The 24,432-nt window shown below is 40.6% G+C and overlaps 2 protein-coding genes across 23 annotated transcripts in view; one reads left to right on the forward strand and one right to left on the reverse strand.

The window, feature by feature from the left end:
* The window catches only part of SLMAP (sarcolemma associated protein), a 455,854-nt gene that overhangs the window by 8,786 nt on the left and 422,636 nt on the right, over positions 1 to 24,432 (forward strand). The gene's annotated exons all lie outside the window — the stretch shown is intronic.
* On the reverse strand, positions 377 to 24,336 carry TASOR (transcription activation suppressor). The gene is made up of 23 exons (XM_068201895.1): positions 23,715 to 24,336; positions 17,438 to 17,583; positions 16,226 to 16,318; positions 15,343 to 15,415; positions 14,235 to 14,326; positions 13,729 to 13,887; positions 12,568 to 12,695; positions 11,874 to 11,905; positions 11,500 to 11,602; positions 10,974 to 11,077; positions 10,761 to 10,864; positions 10,464 to 10,536; positions 10,270 to 10,344; positions 9,184 to 9,888; positions 7,723 to 8,144; positions 6,729 to 6,867; positions 4,972 to 5,900; positions 4,164 to 4,283; positions 3,451 to 3,610; positions 2,749 to 2,857; positions 2,418 to 2,596; positions 2,173 to 2,331; positions 377 to 1,527 (listed from the first exon to the last, which is right to left on the reverse strand). Exons 1-23 carry the CDS (start codon positions 24,316 to 24,318, stop codon positions 965 to 967), a joined length of 5,271 nt encoding a protein of 1,756 aa, XP_068057996.1. The 5' UTR covers positions 24,319 to 24,336; the 3' UTR covers positions 377 to 964.

The following is a 24,432-nucleotide window of genomic DNA, read 5'->3' on the forward strand; positions in this document are numbered from 1 at the left end:
TCAGCAGCTGTGAAATTTAAAAGACAGGATTAACAAACAGGTAAAACTGTACTTGCCCCAGTGCTAGTTCACAAAACAAACAAAACTAAACAAACAAACAAGCAAGCAAGCCTGAAGGCCCAGGAATCATTAAGCTGAAATGGGAGAGGATTGAGGTTTTTCTGATGCAAACTGAATTCCCAGAGTCATTAAATCCAGGCTTGTCCTTCTCTCATTACAGTAATCACAGTGGCCAGATAAAAACTGGGAGGACACTGCTGGTGCTGCAATGGCACAGAGCGGCCAGTGAGACACACAGATAACTGCTGTGCATGAAACCAAGCTTGGGTGTTCCTCAAGCACTTTGCAAGCAATAGAAAAACCACAGACACAGCAATGTGTTAGCAAGTCCCTTGTGCATTAGAGTTTATTTGATTTTTTGTAATGGAACTGCACCATTGGTTACGGTTACTCTAATTGAGGTATTTAGCCAAAATCCAGTATATAGTCATGAAAATAAGTACATTGCCTTAGAGCTATGTAAAAACATTGTACAAAATTTGTGTCCATGTCAAATAAATACATTAATTTTAATATTTATGTAAAGAAACATGACTTGGATACTCTTGTGGTTAAGAAGAAAAACCCACTGGATCTTTCACATATTTTAGGCAAACATTCAGCTTTACATTCAACAGACCTCAAACTGAAGCTTAGGTAACAGGTCAAATACAAATGTAGAAACTTAAAAAGTGCCAACAAACAAGATAATTCAAGTACAGTAAACGTTAAAAAATATATGTATTTATTTAAATTTTCAGATGGTTCCAACAGGGACAGGCCATTGGGGATTTAAATAGAACATGAAAACATCTGAGATAACAAGAACAAGAAACATTTTGTTCCAGAATAAAATAGAAATCGTTAATCCAACATTTTAGAAACAGAGAAGTCCACAGCAACTTAGAAAAAGAGACTTAAGAGTTCATTTCTGTTCTGAATATGGCCTGGAAGAATCACAGCAGCTATCCCAGCCACCAGGTGACAGTGACTTTTCTGTATCCATGCTCTGATTGTAGGCAGATAGAAAATAATTGCTCCCTTCTTGGTTTTGATGTGCAGGAGAAATTTGGTATGTTGTTCCCAGAAAAGTCTGATGAGTGAGGACACTAAAGTGGCTGAATTGATGGGACATGTTTAATTGTCTGCTATAAACCTGGAAGTTACTGAAAGGAGTTTGTTCAACTGCATTGTGTTTTTCTCCTTCAGCAGAGCATGTTGTAGAAACTGTAGTAATTGGCTGCTTCTCTTCCAAGTCAGTTTTGTACGTCTTTTCCCCAAGGCCAGTTTGTGCTTCAGGAGGTAACTCAGTAACTGATAAGCAGCTTTCTTTAGCATCTACTCCATGTGGGCCCTTGGCCTCTGTCTGCAAAGCTTCCACATGAGTATCATACTTAGAGGCACCACTGCAGATTTCTATTTCTGACAATTCATCCCCTGAATCCAGAGACATGTCCTCCTCATCCTTTTCATCCTTTTCTACAAGAACTACATTAAAAGAGAGAGAAAGTTCTATTCTATTGAAATATAAACTTTGGTTAAAAAGGCTATACACTACTCACAGTGTTACACTTCAGGTCTGCCAGTCCAACAGCACTTTAAGTCTTGGTCTTCTGCCACTCGTGTTCACTTACTCAACACACACACTTAACCCTCTGTGGGAGTGTCCAGTTACTCGGTGCTAAAAGCTTCTGCACACCGTGCTCATATTTAGTGCTGGGAAATCTCAACTCCCAGCTCCAAAGGGGACAATGTCAAAACCGCATCTAAAGTTACACAGCAGGTGAGTATTTGATCAGACAATTAAAGGAGTACAATTACTGACATCTCAGTACAGGTTATCTACTCTAAGTAGATAAAGCAGGTAGAGACAAGTTTATCCTTTTCCTGAAAACAGATGCCCAGTCTAGAGCCTCAAATACCATGTTAGCCTGTACTTCTGTATTTAAGGTCTCTGGTGCTCCATCCCCACTGCTTTTCCCCCATCATTCCAAACACAACAAGAGTAGCTTGAGAGTTGGGTTTTCCTTGCCAGCAGCAGTGGCTGTTGACCAGAGTCAAGGCACACTGTCCCAGCACCCCTACCCCACACATGCAGTTTAGAAAGGAAAGTTTAAGTGTGTTTGACCTCACCTGATTGTCTTTGGTCAGCACTGCAGGGAGGAAGGTGGTTCTGCTCAGTAACAGAGTTGTGAAACCCAATAAGACTTTTAAAGTTACGCATAAAGTCATCAACAGCAGCAACCACTATGCCACTATCAACGTAACTCGAGAGCGTTTTCAGATTCTTTTCTAAATACAGAAAAGAAGAGTTTGTATTAATATTTAGCACCTATTACCAAAAAAGGGGGAGAGGTATTCACAAATGTGGAGTTTACCTGTTAGGAAGACAACATGTCTCTGTTGTATGTTTTGAACCTGAAGCCTGATGAGACAATCAAGTTCTGGAGCATTTCGAGTTTGAGAATCACAGTTATGGTAAGACAGAATCTCAACCAAGTTCTTCTTTTGGTAGGTGTTCAGAAGGGTGAGCAGGTTCAGGGCATTGGCATTCATCCTGCAGTGGGGGGAAAGCTCACTATTAGAAACAATTTAAGGTCAGTCTAAATATCAAAAGACAAATGTAAAAGTCAGTTCTATTTAAGTGTTTTGGATGGCATAATGAAAGCTGAAGCATTTTAACAGCTGATATTATAGAACCTTACTTACCTCCCCAGCTCTTTCAGTTTTTTTTGTATTTTGCAGTGGACTTTCCATTGCCATTTCCCATCTGGGGTATTGAGATCCTCCAGAAATGTCAGGAACTGTTTTAGTTTATCTGTTATAGAGATATTGAATAAAAGTTAAATTTTGTGTGTGGTATGTAGACTGAAAATACTACTTCAATGTATACAAAAAGCTGTTTCCTGTTTTCATCACAGTACAGGCACACAGTTACAAACAGCAGCCACTCACTTCAAGTTTTCTTCCAGGCAGACTGGCCAACAGCAGTATCATAAAACTGAGCTGACTTTCTGTACCTCAGGTGCCCAGCAGTGGTATTTAAAAGCTGACCTCAGTATACACACTCTGCCTTGCTAAAATATTTCAAAAAATTGTAACTTCATTAACTATTCCATTTCAAATGAAGAAAATGTATATATAGCATATTTGTGGACGGAGTAATAAGGAATAAAAGGCTCCACAGACATAACTACACAATGTAATACAAACTGAAGACAAAATCTCCCTGTTCATGCGTTCTTCAAGAACACCACTGGGCTGAGAAAGAGACTGCTGAATTAGCTGAAATTCTCAAAGAACATCACAAAAATTGGAAGACCTGATCCTTCACTGTGGTGAGTATGGGACCTCTCACGTACTGAAATGTCAGGATTGTAGTTCTAAAGCTTTCAAAAGGATCACACCTACCTGTAGTGATGGACTCTGGGTTAAGGACAGATTCATCTGACACAACAAAACCCCCAGACACAAACAGCTCGTTATAAGTGTGATTTTTCACATCATCCAAACTCTCGACCCCTGCAAAGCTGACACAGGAGAGCCTCTTCAGAGTCACCAGGCTAGGGATCTGTTGGAAAACATTTGAAACCAGAGGTGTAACCACAGATCACACAGAAAAAGGAATTACAGAACTCTCCTACCTACTAATGCCAGGCACCAAACTTCGAAACACATTTTCAAAAAATGACTGTTTCTTCTCTTGCCTAGGGAGGTGCTCTCTCAGGAGAATTACAGGAATAAGGTAAATGGACATTGAACACCTGGAATAATTTTACTTTCTGTCCAGCACTGGATCTTAAGCTGTCAGGAACAGCTCAGGTGAAAGCTGCCTTCACCTCCTGTTAGAGCATCACAGAAGCAGAACTACTCGGGCCCCTGCACAGCTTTACAACAACTAACAATAAATATGCATTAGCACATGCATGGTGGTGGAAGAAGTTATGAGTAAATGTTGCAACAAGACCATTTTTACTACAACCATTCTGTTTCTTCAAACAGCAGCTAAACACAGGGTACTTTAAATGCTGTGCTGTTAGAAGAAAGCAGCCTTGCTCCAAAGGAGCTCCTCTCACTATTGCCAACAGCTCTCTGTAGCACACAGCTACTTACGTGGGACATACCTTATGGATAAGGTTGGCAATGTCTTCATTTTGGATAATGATCAACAGTTTATCCAAATTATCGCTTTTAAGGAACTCCTCTGGATGGCACTCTGTGTTCCCTAACCTTCTAAGATATTCCTGCCACCACAGAAAGAGGAGACAAGAAAAACATCAATAGGTAGCTTTGTAAAAACAATGCCCAAATGACACCCACAGCACGAAGGTTTTCCACTTCAGTGAATCCCAGAAGGACCGGCTGCTTTATCTCTCCCATAAATTAATCAGAGGGATGCAGCAACACAGAGCAGCTGTTTCAGCAAGTCACTCATTCCTATCAAATCACACATAGACAACCAACTGACAGTATCAAACTGCCCCAGCTTTCAAGGAAGGCCAGAAGTTTACAACTTTCATCTTACACATTTAAGTACAGAAGCACAGTGATTTCTCTAAGTTCTCTCTACTATTAATTAGAGGGGAAGAGAAAAAATCCCAAAGGCACACAGAGTGACTTTTCATACATTCTTTCTAAAATGGTAGCTATCACATTTCTTCCCTTATCACCTTTTTTCTGTAAGCCCACCCCCTGGCAGGATCTTCAGAAAGGACCAAGCTACAGCCTGTTCTGTTTTCCAGCTCAAAGAAAAAGCCTTACGTAAAAGCTAAATATAAGCAAGACTACCACAAAGCTCAATGAAGAAATGGGACAGGACAGCCTATTTTCACAACTCACTTTCACAGTGAAAGTGAGTCCAGTTTCATACAAGTGTATTTGAAAGACGCTCTGTTCTGACACTAGAGAGAGGTTAAACTGAAACAGCTTTACCTTGATTTCTCTGCAGAGAACACTTTCCTCCTCTTCATGAATATAAAATTTGACAGTGCTTTTCTGTACGCCTGCCATTATTTTGACCAAACTGGTAAATAATTCAGGTTCTAACTGGCTTATGAAATCAGAAAGAGCTGGTTGAGTTGAAACGTTCAAGTTCTCAGGGGATTTCTGAGTCTTTTCTGGTGGTTCCATGAGATCACCACCAGAAGAAGTCTTATCCTCTGGTTTAGCATTCCCATGAGCCATTTTCTCCTTCCCTAGGGGTAGGCTTGCTGAAGGCTGCTCATGAGAATGCAGCTCTTCCCCCAGGTCATTGCACAGTGGCTCTGGGACTGGCGCCGTGTCACTGTCCCTGCACACGGCCAGCGTGTCAGGCACAGGCCCAGGGGCAGTGCTGCTCACCCCCTCCAGTGCTCCAGGACTAGAATAAACTGGGGGAGTCTGCTTCATGCATGAAGAAGCCAAAATGACACTGTTCAGCTTCTCACTCAGGCTCTCTATATATTCTTGGACAGAAATCTCTGATGCCTGCAAACAGAAGTGTTCAGAAAGTCTCATTATCCTCTCCTGGGCCGAAAGGACTGGTGTGGACATGTCACTGACATAAGGAATGTTTTTTTGCTGCAAAATTTCTTGAATCTTTCTTGCAAAGAGCTTATATTCTTCTAACAGTGTTGTCTCTATTACTGCACTAATGGAATGCTTAGCTGTAAAAGGTTGATCTGTTAGCTCATACTGATCTTCAGGTTTCTCCACTTGTCCTGTGTAATGTCCATCTTCTGCTGTCCCCTTCTGCGTGTCTGAAAATGGAGAGCATGGCAATTGATAATCAGAATTTCTCTGTCTATTTACTACCCGGGGATCATTAGGAAGTGCATCCATTGGTGGCAAGTATTCCAGTGGCTCTTCTGGTGATTTCAGACCTACAGAAGAAGAGTTCATCACCATCATCTCATGTTTGAAAGTCACACACAGCTGATACACCAAAACCTCCAAATCCCAGCCTGAAAACAGCATTATTGTTATGCCTTCCCCACCAACCAATCCCAATACCCAAGTGTTACAGTCTGCTGAGGTACAGAAGCACAGTACATTTAACAGCTCCTAAGACAGTAAAACAGCACAGTCCAAGTCTGCTGAAAAAGCAGAATACAAATTGTTTTCCCAGAGATAATGCAGAATAAGCACAACAGGATATACCTCCATTACAAATTAAAAATTAAATTAGAAATCAAGCAGAGCAACATATGATTCAAGTATTTTCATTTGCTACTAGGTTAAAATCCTCACTTTTAAAAAGCTTAGACACAAATGACCTTGTGGAGTTGGACTGCAAGCTGCTCCTGATCCTGCAATTGTGAAAACAATTTTTTTTTCTTGAAAGGGGAGGATATCAGTCTGACTGATTACTGACACAGCTTCAGTGATGCTGCCAGGAGTGCTGAAAGACCCTCATAGCCCCGGCTCAGTTTCTTCCCCATCCATATTCAAAACTATAGTTTTGTTTGTTTTTAAAGCATTCACATTTCTAATTTGTGTTAATATGAAGCCAAACCAATATTCTCCACCACTATCTGTTTTCATCCAGCAGAATTCTGTATTAATCAAATACAAAAAACAACTGCACAGGCTATAGATGTGCTTGTGTACCAACATGTGATCCAAGAATGGATCTATGAATCCAGATACAAACCTTTAGATATGTTTTCATTCGCTATTTGTAGGAACAGAGGAGTTAAAGTCCATCTTACCTGTAATTGGGATAAGTTTCCAGTGCATTCTGACTTCCCCCAGATTATTTGAGCAGGGATGTTGCCTGAGATAGCCATGCTCTATAGATGCACTAGGACAGGGACTGCAGTCTTCAAAGGTACTCTCAGTGCTTGCTTCCTAAAAAGCAAACAAAATGCTCATTTCAAAACAGCTTCTTTTGGTTTTGCTCACTATTAAGTTTTTACATTCTGAGCAGTTGACAGAAAGAACTGAGATCACCAGCACAATGGCAATTCTGCCATCAATCTAATCCAGTCAAACTTGGAAACGTTTCCACGAGGCACTTCTCTGGTCTCTCATTACTAAGGCAGTCCTAAGCACTGGCCTTACAGTATGGAAGCTGGGGGTGCCAAAGAGGAAGGGAGGGGAGAACTGGCCGCTCCCTCATTCTTTTCCAGGCTGCTGTCTTGATACCTGACTAAAGCCATGAGATGTTGGCATTGCTGAGGCACTGCCTACAAATAGCATGGGCCCTTAAAGAAGTTAATTTCATCTTACATTCCAGATGGGTAGAAGCAAAACAGCATGGAGATAACCAGTAGGACAAATTCATTCTTGCTCTATGACTTAGAAACTGGGCTTTGTGTGAAAGTACCAGTAATAGAAATCATGGAACAATCACTCTTGTAGGGTAAGGAGCTGGGGCACTGTGATCCCTAAACACTAGGGAACTCATATACAGCACTGCACCAAGAAGGCACATGAAGAGAGCTGAGCATGCAGTGAAATGCTCAGAATTCTTCAACTCTGCTCCTTTTTTATTACAGAAGGAATACATATAAAGAACCATGAATACACACTTAAGAGTGGAGAAAATTTCTACCTACGTCCCTACCGAACAGAAAAGCTTCACGGAAGAGTTAGTACGTGTCTGTGTTTGCCTCTGTAAAAAAATAGAATTTTTTTTTTCATTCAGTCTCTTATTTATGAAAATAGTAATTTCACTGTCAACATCTTGGCAGTTTCACTTACTCGTAAATGTAGCATGTGCTCAAGGGGTGCTTCGTTGGGTGGGAGCTGCAGACCGACATCGAAGGGGCAGGGCAAGCACAGCACGTCAGTTTCCAGCATGGCCGGGCTCTGCGGGTCCTTGCAGGCAACACTGTCAGCCTGAGCAGTGTTAGGAAGCTCATGATCATCTCTGTCCTGAGCTGGAATGGATTCATATTCATATTTTTGTCTCACATACTCTTCAAGTTCCTCAGTGCCTAATGCTAAGGCCTGAGTGACAGATTGTGCCAGCGCCGGGTTCCAGGGGCCCGCAGAGGCCAGTGTCTCCAGCAGCGCTTCGATGTCGGCGTCGGACACATCCGCCTGCCTGAAGTCACCCTCGTGGCCACCGTGGTCAGAATTCGTTGAGAACACAGAGTGTGGTGAATCCAAGGTTCTGCCCCCTTAGAAGAGGGTGAGGAGGGGAAAAGGAATCCATTACTCAGTCTTAAAATAAAAACAAAACCAGATCCCCCCACAAATATCTGCCACGTACTCACAGTCTCAATCTTTAGCATCAGTTTGTATGTACATACACTTATTTTAACAAAAATGTAGACATGCTTTCATCACATGGTCTACATTAATAATCAATGTCTAAAGACCTTTGAAGGTTCACAGAGTTCCAAGCAGGAATCCCAACCATAAAGTCCACCCTTTGGCTCCTTCATCCCTACAGGCCAGACAGTATTTTTGTCCCCCTCAAGAGGAAAACTAAGGACAACTAAGATCAGTCACTTCATCTTCCAGTGACTCACATACACGAGAGCAACTGATGCTTGATGGAAATCCCCTCTTCTTTGTGTCACCCTGCTCCCATTTCCCCCTTCTGCAGGAGGCTTCTACAACTGCCTTGAGAAAATGGTCAGGGAAACAGAAATCAAAGGGGTTTTTTTGGCAGACCTTAAATCAGAAGCTATCGTGATACATCTCTGAGGTTTGGATGTAGATAATTTCATTTATAGAATTATTTATTAGGTTGTTTCCTTTGTCTCACTACACACATTACTGGCTATTTCAAAACTGAACTATGCTTCTTCCCTTCAATCTAAACTTCTTAGGTATGAAATAGGGTATTGGACACAAAGAACTACAGCAAAGTCAAACTCTACAAAAGACAGTATCAAGTCTGCTGAATGTTCTGTATTAGAAAGTCTTTGGACAGCTCCACAGGCAAGTAAACTCTTTGAAAGTCTGCTTTCTTTCCAAAGAGACTAAACAAAAGCAACTTCCAGGAAAATTCCCCTGAACTTGTCTCCTAGAAAGAGGAAATCTGCAAAAAATAAACTTTGTCTCTATTGACAGATCTCAGACCAATGTTTAAATGAACCATCATGAATTAAATTGCCACAGCATGCAAAAAGATAATCTATAATGCTTAAATGTTAAACGTGCTCTGAATAGCAATGTTTAAAGAAGAACTCTAAACAAAGGCTTTCTTACCTTTGTACTGAAAAATATTCTCTGAAGAGTCACTCATTTTTAGGTATTTCTGCAAATTTTCAGATTGTTTTTCCAGCTTTCTTTTCAGACCACTTCTAATTCTGGGGTCTTCAGAATCAGAATCTCCACCTACATTTTTCTTCCTACACTGGATCAAGTTAATAAGTTCCTTGAGTCTTTCAGTATCATAGTCTCCAAAAGGAGGCACTTTCTTTTTGACAGCAGTGGCTTCATATTTGGGATGGATTCTTTTCTTGCATTTTGCCTTGGCAAAGTCAGAGTAATCTTCTGTAGCTTCATAATCTGAGATGGGACTGAAGCGCTGAGGCTTCCGATTTCTATCCAGCAGTCCCTTAGCTCTGGAAATGGGGAGGTGATAGGCCTCACGACTGAAAATATAATTCTGCAAGCACCTGCCAATGTGACCTTTATATCTTGGGGCAGGGTGCAGCAATTTTTTGTCATCCAGATGTGTTGAGTACTCACGAAATGTAAATTCTCTACCTCTTCCAGGGCCATTGTAGAGTTTTTTAAAGTACTCATGCACATACTTTTCCACAACAACATTGAAATCTACACCGCTGTGTCTACGGGACTGGATTAAAGCAAAATGCAGAGACTGAATCAACTTTGTGAATTCTGGAACAATTTCCTTTTTCTCGGTAGTTGAATTTTTCTGTGTTCCATATGGAACACTTTTTTGTGCTGCCAAAAATAGAAAAGGGGATCCACAATTAAAATCAAACCCTGAAGCTATAAATAAACGATGATTAGTTAGCAATACTCTGTGTTAATGCATGCTGGGTGAAACACAGTCTGGAATGACCATGAAGAAGTAATTCAAAAGCCAGTGATGCTATATCAAGAAATTTCAACAAGTTTTACTTTCTTAAATATGAACAAATGAACCTACAATGTGCGATATTTGCTTTTGCGAAGAAACAAATATTTCTGAACACCAACACCATGACCATAACCAATGCAAACTGTTACTCTTAGTTCACACACTGACTGAATACTACAAAATCTTCAACAGACTATCACCTCTGTTTAAATAAACCTGCACACAACAATGAACAAACCTACCTGAGTAAATAACAGCCCTAGGCTCTGGAAACAGAAACAATGCATGAAGCACACGGGACCGTCCAGTCTGGTGGTCTAGAACACAAAAAAAAAAAAAAAAACAGTTAAAAAGGAGAGAACCACCAAAAGTCAATCTAGTACTCAAAAACCGAAACAACAAACACAACTCAAACACAAACCCAGAGTATGCTTACCATAAGGGGACATCATTTGCCAAGGAGAAAGAAGAAAAAGAAATCCTCTGTCCACAAGTGGTTTCACAAGGACCTGTTTTCAAACAAAAAGAGCAAACTGCTTCAAAGACATTTGCTCACTATGAATACTCTTCTTGACTGTAAGATAATTCTGTCTTAGGCAGAGAAGTGCCCTGGTACTTAAGAGTATGCCAGCTAAGGAATTCCAGTGAGACTGTGGATCTTGTAGTATGCCTGAAACTACTAACTAGTAAAATTATTTTTAAAAATAGGAATAGTCAAATCTGTTGCACTCACAAGTTTCTCTGTGTCTAGTTTTTGAAGTAAACCCTCTAAGTGACTCCCAGAACGGGACTTCTCCACAACTTCATACAGGCTACAGTACAGGCCATTCTTCCACACTGACAGGATACAAGGCGAGAAAGAGAACGTAAGGAAAAGAGAAACAAAACTGTAATTCAGAAAACTTGAAAATTCTGAATTTGAAGAAATTAAATGAGAACAATTTACCTTCTTTTCTTTCTTGGTAAGTTTCTTTTAAGAACAATGCTGGTGAAATTTTTTTCTTCAGCTGATCAATGCTTGCAACTTTTTCAACCTCAAGCTTCTCAGGACTGGAGAAGGAAGGGTGGGGGGAGATAAAAAAAATAAAGACCTCTTATTACCTTCTATATTCCTATGCTCACTGATAAAATAAGAACCAGTAAATGCATGCCCTCAAGAATAATTTCTTTGGACTATCTCATGAGCCAGGAGTGTTTATTCCTGCAGAGTAGTGTGTGTCACTTGAATGGAAAAAAAACCCAACAAACCCACAAACAACAAAACACCAAACAACAAAGAGATGTTGACAGTTGTGTGCCTGAACTCAAGAAAATTCTGGACACACATGACTCGAGTTTTGTTTGACATATTTAAGGCACTTTGTTAGTATTTTAGATTTTCATCTGAATATATCCAAAACTCACCAGTCTCTACTCAAAAGAGTTTTAATAGAGCGGTATTTTAAACTTACTGTCTAAATGGCAATACTCACAGCTTGCATGGAAGGAAAGGTTGTGCTGCTTTTAGGGAAACGTGGCACACAAGTTTGCCTTTATTCCAAAGCTGTCCTCTCCACAATGTAATGTTAGGTTTCTCTAAATTAAGATGGAGAAAGGAAGACTAAGTGAAACCACTTGCCAGCTGTGATTGAAAGAAGAGGCAGCTGAATCTCCAAAATCAGTATAGGGAGAATTTCATGCTAATACCAGACAATGTTAAAAGGCAACAGAAAGGATGTTATCAACCCTGTTATGTTTTGATCTGCAGAGTAAAGGAGGCTGGTTTGTTACCTACACCTGTCAGTATAAGCACACCCTTGATGCTAATATCTGTATCATAAAACCAAAAACTGGAATTCATTCTTACCTGTACTTCTATCTGCATGGAAGGTGTTTGCTCTAAACAAGAGAAGAGAGACAGAATGACTAGGCTGGAACAGAGAATTCTGACCACTGGATTTTACATTAAGAATAGTTTATCAGTCTAACAAAATAGGAAGACTGGTAATTCCCTCTCTGATCTCAATCTGCCACTGCTGCAGCATCTTGTACTATTTTAGATATCTTGATAACTGCTTTTAACATTTCATAGTACAGTCTCCACACTTGCACATCTTCCTATCAGCACAGGTATCACAGTGGATCTGTGATCAACTGGCCATCTACATATTCTCTCCACAAGCAGACACCAGTGAAGGGTTCAGAGACAAAATATACAGAATATTATTTTAGCGTACCAAGCAAGATTATGCTGTGAATGCTTTTATGTCCACAAATTTCCTCAGTTAGGTAAAACCCCCCATTATTTGTGGATTCCATCCGGGCAAAAGGCAAGCAGGTGGGAAGAGCTGCAAAACCGCTTCCCACAGGGGCCACCCTGCCGCATAAAACCAATTTTGGCACCTCTTGGTTTGCATTAGAAGTATTTATTATACTAAGTCCCTGTGACATTTAAATGAACAGTTCAGCACTGTTCATTTAAATCAATTCTAAGCTACTGCCAAGAGCTGTGAATTCTTCATGCTACATGCAGATTTTCCACAACTCATTTCCTAGCTTACCTTGATGGGGGCACACATTTTGGTCCTTGTACCATGTCATCTTTATAAGTAAATGAAACAACAGCATAAGGACAAACATGTCTTGGTCTTCGCCTGATCTCATCAAAGCTGTATTCATAAAAGTAGTACTGGGAAAAAGAAGAGACAATGTTAAATCAGAAGCCTGGAGGAATTCTTAATTTCTTTAAATACTGGTATTTAAAATAAAAAAAGTTTTTAAATGCTCCTCTCATATGTACTAGAGAATACAATAAATTAAGGTAGTTTTTTGATCTTCTCCCTCCTTTGTTGACCACTTAGATATGGACAGTACCTTCAGGAGCAAATCAAGAATAAAACATTATTGAAATGCAACATTTATTTGAAAGCATTTTTGGTGAGAGAAGGGATTAATTAATAAAAAGCAAAAAAAATTCAGAGGAAAGTAAATATTGCAATGAGTTTTGGAGTGTATCCTTAGCTCAATCACCAATATAAAATGTTGATTTAGGCACATTTGCAATGAGAAATGAAAAAAAACATTTATTTTTTAGCCATTTGATTGAGCATCCAGTCCAGTGATTTACAGAAGACAAAAGAAGTTATTAATACTGAAGAGAATGCTTGCAAGCAAGGATCCTCATATCTGCAGACTTGGTTGAATAATCTGGCTGCAACAGATTGCAGGAACCTGGAGGAACATAAATACTCGGAAGTGATTTCATACTGTCTTCCTTCATCATCCCCAAACCCAAGAATCTGGAAAGGGGAGTAAGAAAGAAAAAGAAAAAAAAAAAAGAAAATAAAGAAAAATGCCATTCTCTCCTAGCCAACATTTTCCCTTTTAGGAGTCTCACTTAATGACCACAATCCAGTTGTACTTCTACACTTCAAACTCCCCACATCAAGTCCTCTCTTTCAGCCTCCACTCCAGTCCCACCTCCACCCTGATCTGAGGGAGATCTTCACCTGAGGTTCAGGATCACACAGTGGGAACAGGAGAGGCTGCCATGCTGTCCTGGGATTTCTAATGCAGGCACCTGTGAGCTGCTACACACACCCAGCTGCAGCTTCACAGGGAAGCTCAGGGTTTGTTGTATCTTCAGTGATTTTCTCTCCATCATTTCAGAAGTTCTGTTTATGAAGGTTTTATGTAAGAAGGTAACACAGGCTCAGCTTTACCTGAGTAAGCTCATAGGCTCGGTAAGCCAACAAGGAGGTGACTTTAGTTGCATTCTTTGAAACATGACACTCGTGCTTTGGGGTGGGATCCAACACACTCTTGACAGTTGATTCCCCTGCTTTCATACCAATGTGGTCATATATGCTTTTCATTTTTCCCTGTAATAAAGCAGAAGAATTGTCAGCATGAGCTTTTTCCTGGAAACTGACAAATTGCTTCAAGTAACAAAGAAACTAAGAACAGAGAAAATAAAACAAGCCATTAAGAAAGCCACTTCTGGAAGTACATTATTTTCATACTTAAAAAAAACCAACATATTTTTGCCTTCTATAACAATTTATTATGCTTTATTTAAGCCTAATATCAATACTGGATTTTAAATCTAGTAGAGGTCTGGTTTCACTATACACAGATTATTGCACAAATGAGAAGTAAATTAGGTTAAAACCACCTGTGTGTTACCAGTAAGCAATGTAATCCTTTAAGAATAGCAAGATAAAATTACCTTTATTATTTTAAAAACAATCACATCTCCAGTTGCTCCAGATTCTAGAGGATTAGGCTGCAATAAATCAGCATACTTGGAGATATATACACCTAAGAAGAGTATAAAAATAAACCAAAATAAATTATGCTTAATGTTAAGACATTATTAGATATTTAAAAAGCATTACATGGGATTAAAGCTCAACGCACACAAAAGAATAAAGATACAATTGACACTCAAGTGCAAACGTAAACTAATTTTGTGCTTTTCCATACTCAGTTATATCATGATTTTACAGCCTCAAACATACACTGTCATTTGTTGGTCTGGCTGACTAGCTCAGATCAAAGAACTGAATTCAGATACTCTGAAAAGCATCCATTTGGCTTAGGTTCCTCTCATTCCAAGCCTGTATTTAACTGCTTAAGCCAATTGCTCCAGACACTTTACCAGCTAAACAATAAAAAATCATATGCCCATAAAGCTTTGTTCTTCACCTCGCACCTGTTTCTGCTTTCAATATTCATGTCTATATTAATTCATATTGTCTGCTTTCAATATTCATGATACCTCTGTACCATGTTCCTCTTACACAGGATGACAAAATTACTTCCTAATTTTCTATTTGAAAAGCTTTGCAAAAGGAACTTACTGTCCTGCCCTCTCAAAACTCTTTTAACACCTTGTGACTCTTTTAAGTCTCCAATTTATCTACGCTCTTCTTGGATTTGTGGATTCAAGAATTTGAGTTCTATCTACATCAAAACAGCTGAGCTGCTGTGTCCATGAGGTATCTCTGAATGCACACACCTACAAACACAGAGGCAGCCAGCCACACACTGCATTAGCTCTTTGGCCCCCCAGGTTTACTGGAAAGACATGGGATATTGGTTTGACTTAAAGCCAAATGAGAATTAGGTGTTCCCTTTGGAAAGGGAATTTAACTGAACTACTCCAGAAAGAGCTATGAAATAATGTTCTGATGTCTATTTCCTTTGCTAAAAACATCTTGCTGTGATATTGCTGCAGTCAGTGACAGAAAAAGGACTCAAAGTTCACAGAACTGCATCACATTATCTGCCAACTGCTACTGAATAACCAGCACTTCTAATCAAAAGATAGTTACCCATGGAAGGGTTGCCAAGAACTGTGATTTTGGAGTGGCCAACCTGCAGTCCCTTTTCACATATGCTCTGGATCTAAAGAGAACAGACAGTTTTTTAAGCAAGTCTGTTAGGAAAGCCAGGATATGAGTAGAACAAACAGTGAGAAATTACAATTACAGAATTTAAATTGAGATTTAAACAAAACCCCAACCCTTATAAACAAAGACAAGACTAGTCTGAATTCTCTACAAAACTATTAAACTGTGCAAGTAGAACTCTGATATGGAACAGCTACATAGATTCACCTGTATCTTAAAAAACTGTTCAAACACTGTTAAACACTGTTTGTGATCATTACTTGCCTTTAATACAGAAATTTTAGCATTTAAAACAGAACCTGTCAAATGATTGAATGCTTAAGAAACCCCAACTCTATGATAGCAAAGTACAGAAATCATCTGTCCATCACTTTGATTAAAAGTATATGATCAAAGAAGAGACAGAGAAGACAATGTCCATTTTCTAATATTACAGGTTACCTTGTTGATGCAAAAAAAGAAGAAAAAAAACACCAAAACCCAAATGCAATGAAAACACAAAATATTCCTCATTAAAAAAACCAAAACCACAAACCAAATAAAAACTCACGTGCCACCAAGCAAATCTACAGAGCCTAAACCAGAGAAGAAACAGACACATGCAAATGGAGTACCTTAAGTATCAGGGAACAGAGGATTTAAATGGAGACAAGATCCCTTCCCCATCCTTCTACACCTTCTAGTGCTGAATTTTGCACAAGTAACTTCAAGATTGTGTCAATAAAACCACTCAGAGAAAAACCCAAAGCCCCAAAATCTCCTAACTGCTGAAGAAAGTACTTCCCCTGCAGGGCTCAGCCCTCACCTGGCACCGATCCACCATGAGGAATGCATAACTTTCCGAGAGCTCCTTCTCCGGGCGCCCATCGAACTTCAGCTCTCTGCGTTTTTCTGTGAACTGTTCACACACAAAGTTCTCAGCACAGGTACACACACTGCTGCTGGCACACTCAAGTGTCAATGTTTTAAGGCCCCATCTATCTTAGCAGATCCAAGTGTACAAAAATAATCAAAAGATAATCCAAATTAAATCACTGGATGCTATAATTATATTTCAAATACATTATACCTGTGGGAAATCTAATTGGCTTAATCTGCCCAAGTATTTGGTTTTTTAAGAGACACTCTTCAAACAAATCTGTGCAGTAACACTTTAGTTTGATCTTTGTAGCAGAACTGGTGAAAAATATCCAGCCCAACGCCTTCCATATAATCTTTGAAACTCCAGAAATAAGACTTCTTCTCTTTTTAGGAGACAGATCTCTTACACTGTGCAAATATTTTTGCAGATGCACCTCACTGCTGCTGAGGTGGTTTTTACCAATATTTCTCAGCTGTAACCATTAATAATTAATGTAATAGCAGAAAATGCTTCAGTTTACTTCATAACTTCAAGATGATAATCACAGCAAACAAATTATATATTCAATTACTTCATATGTGAAGCTTTTTGGCACTGGGAGTGAAAACTTCATTTGAGAGTGACGAGAGCAAGCCAAGGCTGGATTTAAGAGACACCACATAAGGCACAGCAGAAGGGCTTCAACCAAGGTGCTCTGCTTACTAGATGAGTAATCAACTTTAGTTAAAGTATGTCTTGGAAAACAACAAAACTACAGAGATTATGGAAACTTCTATCAGGCACATATTTTAATCTTAACTTTCACAGGAAACATCAGCCCTGTAAAGAAGACATTAAAATATCTTTCCAGGTTATTAAATACCTTAATAAAAATTAAAAAAATATTTTGACAGCTAAAAACACACAGACTTAAGAGGTGCCAAACACCATTTTTCTTTTAGTCTTCTTAGAGTATCTGGCAGACAAGAGTTTAAAACTATGCACTAATAAACTTGCTGGAAAAACAGCTGCTTACATTTCTGGGGATGTGAGTTTGCAATTAAAGACCAACTACATAACTGAAAATAATACCCAGGTCTCTGCCTCTAGATTGAGAGGAAGCACTGTCATTTGACTGGTACCTTATTGAAAAGCAGAAGCCACAAATATACTCACTTCCTTTTCCAACAGTTCACTATGAACTAAGCTGGCTCTCTTGTATTTAAAATTGGACACTGAGTTTTGATCCAAGTAGGAAGAATGTAGAATTTTTATAATATCCTCAAATTCTCGAGAACCTGGAAGTACTGGCTGAAAGAGTGCTGTAAGAGAGAAGAAATAAAATTAATGCCTACATATATGTGAAAACATCCAAAATTTTTCATTCTCTGACAGTTTATGCATGAAGATAAATGGTTTGTGATTCAATTTCAAACACAAAACACTTAGAATACTTGGCAAATACGGACTTCAGAAAGTTTACCTTAAAATTTCCTAGAATGATAGCATCTTTTAAATATCATAATTATGTTTTTTAATGTTGCTCTTAAACAGCTTCTAGTTCTCAGAAGTTTGTAAGGGAAGCACCTCAAGTCTGAATTTACCCCTTGGAAAACATCTAATGTGTACTGCAAAACACTGTAATTAAACTTTCAGAACTGTAATTTGCTAATTAACTCCTTTAAATAAGAAGCAGGAACAAATTGTCCTAATAAAAACCTCAACAAGAGTTTCAAAGCTTGGCCCCACTTCAGAAATATTATGAGGGTTTGTGTGTGTTTGTTTATGGCAATTAAGCTAAATACGAAGAAACCCAATCTTATTTAAAGAAGACAAATAAGGTTTTATTATTAAAATACCAGGACCCCACTGCCTGTGTTCATGCTTGATGATGTTATCCCTTAGTACACCTGCTTTAAAAGGAAAGCCCTTTGGGAACTGTTGTACAAATTCCCTCCTGGGCAAACCTTTACCCAGTTCCCACAGGGAAGCAGTCACGTCCCCGAGCTTCTTATCTGTGTTTGGGTGCCAAGGTGACAAAACTGATCAGAGGAGCAACCCCGGAGTGAGCAGCAGAGGATGGCAGTGCAGATCATGAGAGCAGTAGCAAGGAAAAAAATATCTCTGGGGAAACTGAACTAGCACAACACAAGAAGATGTTTTTATCCTCAGAGTAACCTCCAAGACACACCAAAAATGCACGATTTTTACTGTAGTTACAACAGTTAGGAACAACAATAGTACTAATCTCGAGAGAAAAAAAACAACAAAACAAAGACAAAAACAACAAAAAAGCAACCCACCATTACTCTAACAACAAATTAAATTTAATTCTATCTTCAGAGTATATCTTCCAATTTCCTTACAAAATATGGCAGTAGATTTAGGCAGCAATCTTTCCCTCATTTGCAGAAAAGATTTACTGCATAAGCCTCAATATAAAACAAATGTTCCTAATGAAAACTAAACTGTTCTGTGTTATTTAGTAAAAGCTGCACACTTTAGAAGGCCACGCCACATCTGCAAACTGAACTCAAGCAAGGATTCCAACACCACCAACAGTGAGAAAGTGATTTTTTAAGAGCAGAAGTTACGAAAGTGATTTAGAAACCATACTTATGTAACATCCTTCTTAGTAACTACACCTTCATTCTTCAAAAGCTGACAGCAATATGGGAGGAGGCAGAATTGAGAGTGAATAGAATCCTCAGCTTAGTATTACTGGGACTGAATGCTCTTGCACTGAAGAGATAAATGCTTATTAATAGACCAGAAAACAAGCCTGCTGCAGGTGCACATGCCCTAGGAAAGCACCCCCTGTTCCACCCCAGCCCCAAACGTCCCTTGAACACTACAACACTAACTCCCTGTCAGAAAGATCTGGGGTTCACACACTGCCAGCTCCTCAAAACGACCATTTAAGGCAGAAGGTTATCTGTGCCAGCTGCTTGACCAAATTTCCTGTTTTCTTACCAGTGTTTACTGCACCTTATCCCTTCTCCCTCCTTCCCCCAGGACACAAGCTCAGTAAAAATGAGCCTCTCGCTTCCATCTGGAGACCAAAGAAGTGGAAAGCACTGCAGGGTGAGCTAGAAAGAGCCACCACAAGCCACACATAATGCCTCACCTGCTGTCCCAGATGCAAATCTAGGAAGAGGCACATTATTACATGAATTAAGATCCTGTCATACACACAAATGTTATCAACCATGCTCCTATTTGTGTTCAAACATCTTCTGATCTGTGGAAAGCTCCAGGGAGCGAGATGAGACAGACTTCCCTGAACCAGCAAGTCCCCCTACTCTCCTGGTAGGGAGAATCTGCATAAACTAGTATACACTTAGTGCTTTTACACTTATGGAAAAGCCCTTCCTAATCATTAAACTATGGAAAACAGAAAATAAGATTTTTTTTTTTTAAGATTGTTGCAGTTTTTTTCTTCCAGAACTTGAGGCACTGCAGACTTCATGTTCTCAATCAAAACATGAAACACTACCCCAGTGCGATGAGTAGTCAGGCAATACTTTTCAGTTTGTCACATGAGCTGTGGTGTTCAAGGACAGTGATGGTCTAAAATGCAAATGTCACCATAGCAGGGCCTGTACCTTACTTCAAAGGAGTGCAGAAACAAGACAAAACTAAAATAAAACCGAGAAGTACTAAACTAGACCTTGTACAGCAGTCACCAAGGCCTGTGCTCCCAGGCAAACCATGCAATTACTGAGCTCATCCCCAGTCTCCCACCACTTCAAAGACCAGCCATGTGTACATACATATCTTCCAGGCTTCTTGTACATAGCTGATGGGGGCACGTTGCACCTCTACTGCCCTGTGTTAATTAAACAGTAATTAAAGTAAGGACTAATCTGCAGCATCCTTTAATACAAGTCAGTTGTTCTGGGGTTTGCTAGCTTGTTCGGCACAGGTAAAAATAAGTAAATAAATACTGGGTTTGTTCAGCTTCTACCCAGGGCACTGGAACGTATGTAATTATTTTGAGGTGGAAATTGAGTTTAGGTAGTAAGTACTAGTCAAGGGACAGGGACTGGACTGGATGTTTGGATGTATGTCATGCCTGAGAGGCTCTACTTTTCTTTCACACCTGTCTGATGTTTCAACTTCAGAAATCTGAGATTGGAGTCACTGGGTTTGGTTGCTTTAAGTCAAAATGTGAAGACAATGCCATCCTCCTTGAGCAATCCTGAACTAAGTTTGAAGTGAAGATAAGTAAATTAATGATTTTCCTATCAGCTAAGTTGGCAGAATGCTAGCATTCTTCACACACAAGTGCTCCTGCTACAAAAGCTCCATTGAGAAGCAACCTTTTAAGTTGCTTGTTCAGTTTCTTTCAGTCTTCATTTTTTTAAGACAAAGACAAAAAAATCTGTGGTGTTAACAAACTGGGACATTTTTACCTTTGGGACTTTTTCAGCCCAAAATGTCTTGTGCTCTCAACAGGCCTAAATAGTTACCAAGTTCAGGGACTGACAGAGTTCTCCACCTAGAAATATCACACAGCAAACAACAGATGCACATCTCTACCAAAGAAAGGGAAAATTAGAAGACAAAAGACAAGGCAAAACGATGAATTAGAAAAGGGACAACCTAGACCTTCATGCAAGTATTGCAGTTTCATGAGTAAAAGCAAGACCTTTTTCCCCCACTTCAGCCTGAGAAACAGCAGTCATTTGCTACTTTGACAGACTCCAGAAATAAACTCCAGCTTTAAACAACAAGCAACCCCTTAAAGGCACTGACTGCAATGTCAGCATCACTAGTGGAATTATCCTTTGGTAAGAGGATCACTCATACAGTTCAGCAAGTTAAAAGTGCTCTTACACTGATTTATCCTTAAAATTTGCTTTCCTAATCCTATCAAGGACCTCTCAAGTTTCAAGCAAACTTGAAAACCTGTGAAGATCAGACAACTGAATTAGAAGAGGCCATGACAAGCCTGAAGATAAATTACAGATAAGCTGCTCAAGAGAGCGTAACATCATTGCTAAACTCTGTGTACCAAGAAAATAAACCTCCAAGGAACTTCTAAGGAGGAAGAAAAATGCAGTCATACCTTAAAAAAATGTTGCAGCCAACCTTTCTCTCGTTTTCTGAACTCCTATGCCAGCAAAAAGAATGAGAAAATCAGAAGTATTCTCTGTGCAAACTGATAACAGTTGTTAAGAGCTATCTTTCCTTCAGATTACAAAGGATTTCTGTTGGCTTTCAGTCCCTACTACTTAAGTCTCAAGAGGGAAGATAAATAAGCAGCTAAAGTCTGAATTTTCTAGGATATTTCTCTTACATTTTGGAAGCTAAAGCTTAAATTTTCTCTTACATTTGTGCTTTCCAGATTCAATTTTTAATTTCTTCACTACCAAAAATTGTTCCTGAAACACATTTTGGTGTTTAAAGTATTTTAAAATCCACCAAAAAAACCACCTCCAAACCAACTCAAACACCTCTGACAAAATGATCCTGTACATACTTTGTACATAGCAGCTATGCCTTCACAATCAAGGCAGCAGCTCTCAGGATGGTATGTCCAGGAAAGACATGGTGGTTTAAAAAGCAGAACAAGGACAATTCCAAGGCAAGGAATGATGGAGGAAGCTTCCATGCGTATTGCTTCATCCTGGGCTTTAGAATCAAGCCAAGAGACTTCTTTTGAGAGGAACTGGTGTCATTCAGGTTATTTTGCAATTTAATAAGATGCAGTAAGGATGCTGTAAGCGCCACTAGGCATCAGATGAGCCAGTGCTGATCTTCCAGTTCAGTTCCAGAGCTGACTGAATTGCATCATTTTTTAAATGACAATACAAATCCCAATAGCAAATTAATTGTCCTCAAACTGCACGTTTGGCAATGCCGTGAGAACAACACTCAGCAGCTGTAAGCCCACAAGCACCGTGGGCTGAATGGAGCACCGTCTGCTCTGAGAGCTTCGGAAGCTCCAAGTCATCAGAATGATCAAAATACCTGAGAGCCTTTCTGCAGGCTGAAAGGAAAAAAGGTGAGAATGGGTCAAATGACCTTGACATTATCAAGTCGGTTTTTTAAGTAAGGTAAGAATGGCTTCCTCTTCTACCTTAGAGGCCACAGAAGCCTGAGGTTTGAACTACACAATCCAAAACTTTTTGCACACTGCAGATGGCTCAGCATAGGCAAATGACGAACTAGATGACCTGAGAAGATATTTTGCAGGTTTTCATTCACATTGGAACCAAATGCTAAAGAGGAACTTCAAATATCGTTGGTTAAGTACTAAACATTTCCGAGATACATTTAAAGGTAACCACACTTGGGTGTGACACACAAGACACTTCAGTTGTTCATGAGGCATCGTGTTACATCCAGGTATTTTTCTGTCAGATGAATTATAAAGGACTTTTTTTCTCCATACCAACCTAGTTCTTTTTTACAACGAATCTCTGCCAGACTTGTATCGCCCCAGAGTGGGGTGGCAATGGGAAAGATCAGGAAGAAAAGGGGGTCATTACTGCCAAAAGGAATTGGTCTATTACTGGAGAGAAAAGACTGGATAATGAAATAAACCTACCTTCATCTCTTCCTTACAGAAGAAAGCATTTCAAGAAGTTAAGATGTTACTCTCTTCTCTGAAGAACAAGAAGCCTATTCAAACAAGTATTTTTTTGATATGGACTAAGTTACCGACTCCATATTGCAAAAGGGCAAGAACTAAGATAAATTTTAGGGAGGAAATCAGACATGTCTTCAACTCCACTTAACAAAAACAAATTAAGCAGAAACCAATGGAGTCTTGTGAAAAGCAAGAAATACCAGAGGCTTTTAGAAGAAGAATTACTCAGAAACAAAAAAAACCCAAACCTTGGACCCTTTGAAGCAGAATGCTTCCAAAGCGAGGCCCGAGAACGTGGGCTGCTCCCTTCCTCCCTGCAAAGAACTTTCACCAGATAAGAACAGTCTTCTGCGTATCATCAATGAAGAACAACTCTGCTGTGTTTGTTTAGGCTATCCTAACCAGGATCACACCCTTCTCCTGCAGGAAGGAGGTCGGGGAAGAGAAAAGTGAACCATCTTCGCTCTTGTCGGTGCCCCAAAGAATCATCTTCTCCACATGCCAATGCACCTCCGGAAGCAGAGCTGAGATCAACTCAAGCCCACCCTGATCACATCCAGCTTCTCCTCCTTTTAAAGCAGAGGTGTGAAATTCAAGCTGAGCTTTTGTTTCGGTTTTGTTTCATCCTCGTGACAAAATAAAAGTGAGAAAGAAAAGAGGAGGGGTAGGGAAAGAATGCAATGTAACAGCCTGACACGAAAATCGCTCCTCAGCAGCCTCGGGAGTGCGAGCCAGCAGAGCCTCCTCCACACCGCAGGGTTTGCATGCAGCCGTGTGAGGTGTCTGAGAGCTGCCTGATGGATCGGATGGAGAGGGGAGCGAGGTAGAAAAGGGAGGGGGAAGGGAAGGAACAACCTTTCTTTTCTCTGCTCTTCCTGGGGATCTGAAAGTTCCTCCTAACAGGCTGCTGGTCTTCTGGGGGCTTAGGGAGAGGGGGCGGCCCCCCGAGCACACCGCTGGGCGGCTGCTGCTGCTGCTGTTCATTTGCCGTCGAGATGCTGCTCCTGCGCTGGCTGCTGCTACTGATGCTGAGGTTCGTGAGGACCTTGTCCTCTGCAGCAACAGCAGCCACCAGCAGCGCCTCCCCAGCGCTACCGCTCTCAGAGCGTCCGCCATTTTGTGTGGTGTCCTCAGCGGCTCCTGCTCTGTTACTCTCCACTCCGAGGACGCCCGCGCTGGTCTGCTCCATCCGCTGATGCTGCTCCGGCTCCATCTCGCCGCCACTGCGGATCACGGCATCCGCCACTCCCTCCGGAGAAGCGAGCCCGGCAGCCCGCGCCTTCTCTTCTTCCCAGCACAGCGCCCCTGCCCAGCGCCAGCAGCGCCCGCGCCGCCTCGACTCCCCCTCCGCCCGCCTCACGGCGGCCCCCGGGCCGCCCCCGCCCCACCACACAACATGGCGGCGGCACGGGGGGGCGGGTCTGCGGCCAGCCCGGCCCAGCCAATCCGCTCGCGGCATACGTTATAAATAGGGGCGCGGCCGGGGCGCGGGCAGTGCCCGCGCGATGAGGCGGGACGAGCTCGTCCGGCGCCCGCTGCTCCCGCCCGAGGCACCGCCCGGGACCCGCGGATC

This window comes from Anomalospiza imberbis, chromosome 11 (genome assembly GCF_031753505.1).
Source record: "Anomalospiza imberbis isolate Cuckoo-Finch-1a 21T00152 chromosome 11, ASM3175350v1, whole genome shotgun sequence".
NCBI classification, from domain to species: Eukaryota; Metazoa; Chordata; class Aves; order Passeriformes; family Viduidae; genus Anomalospiza; species Anomalospiza imberbis.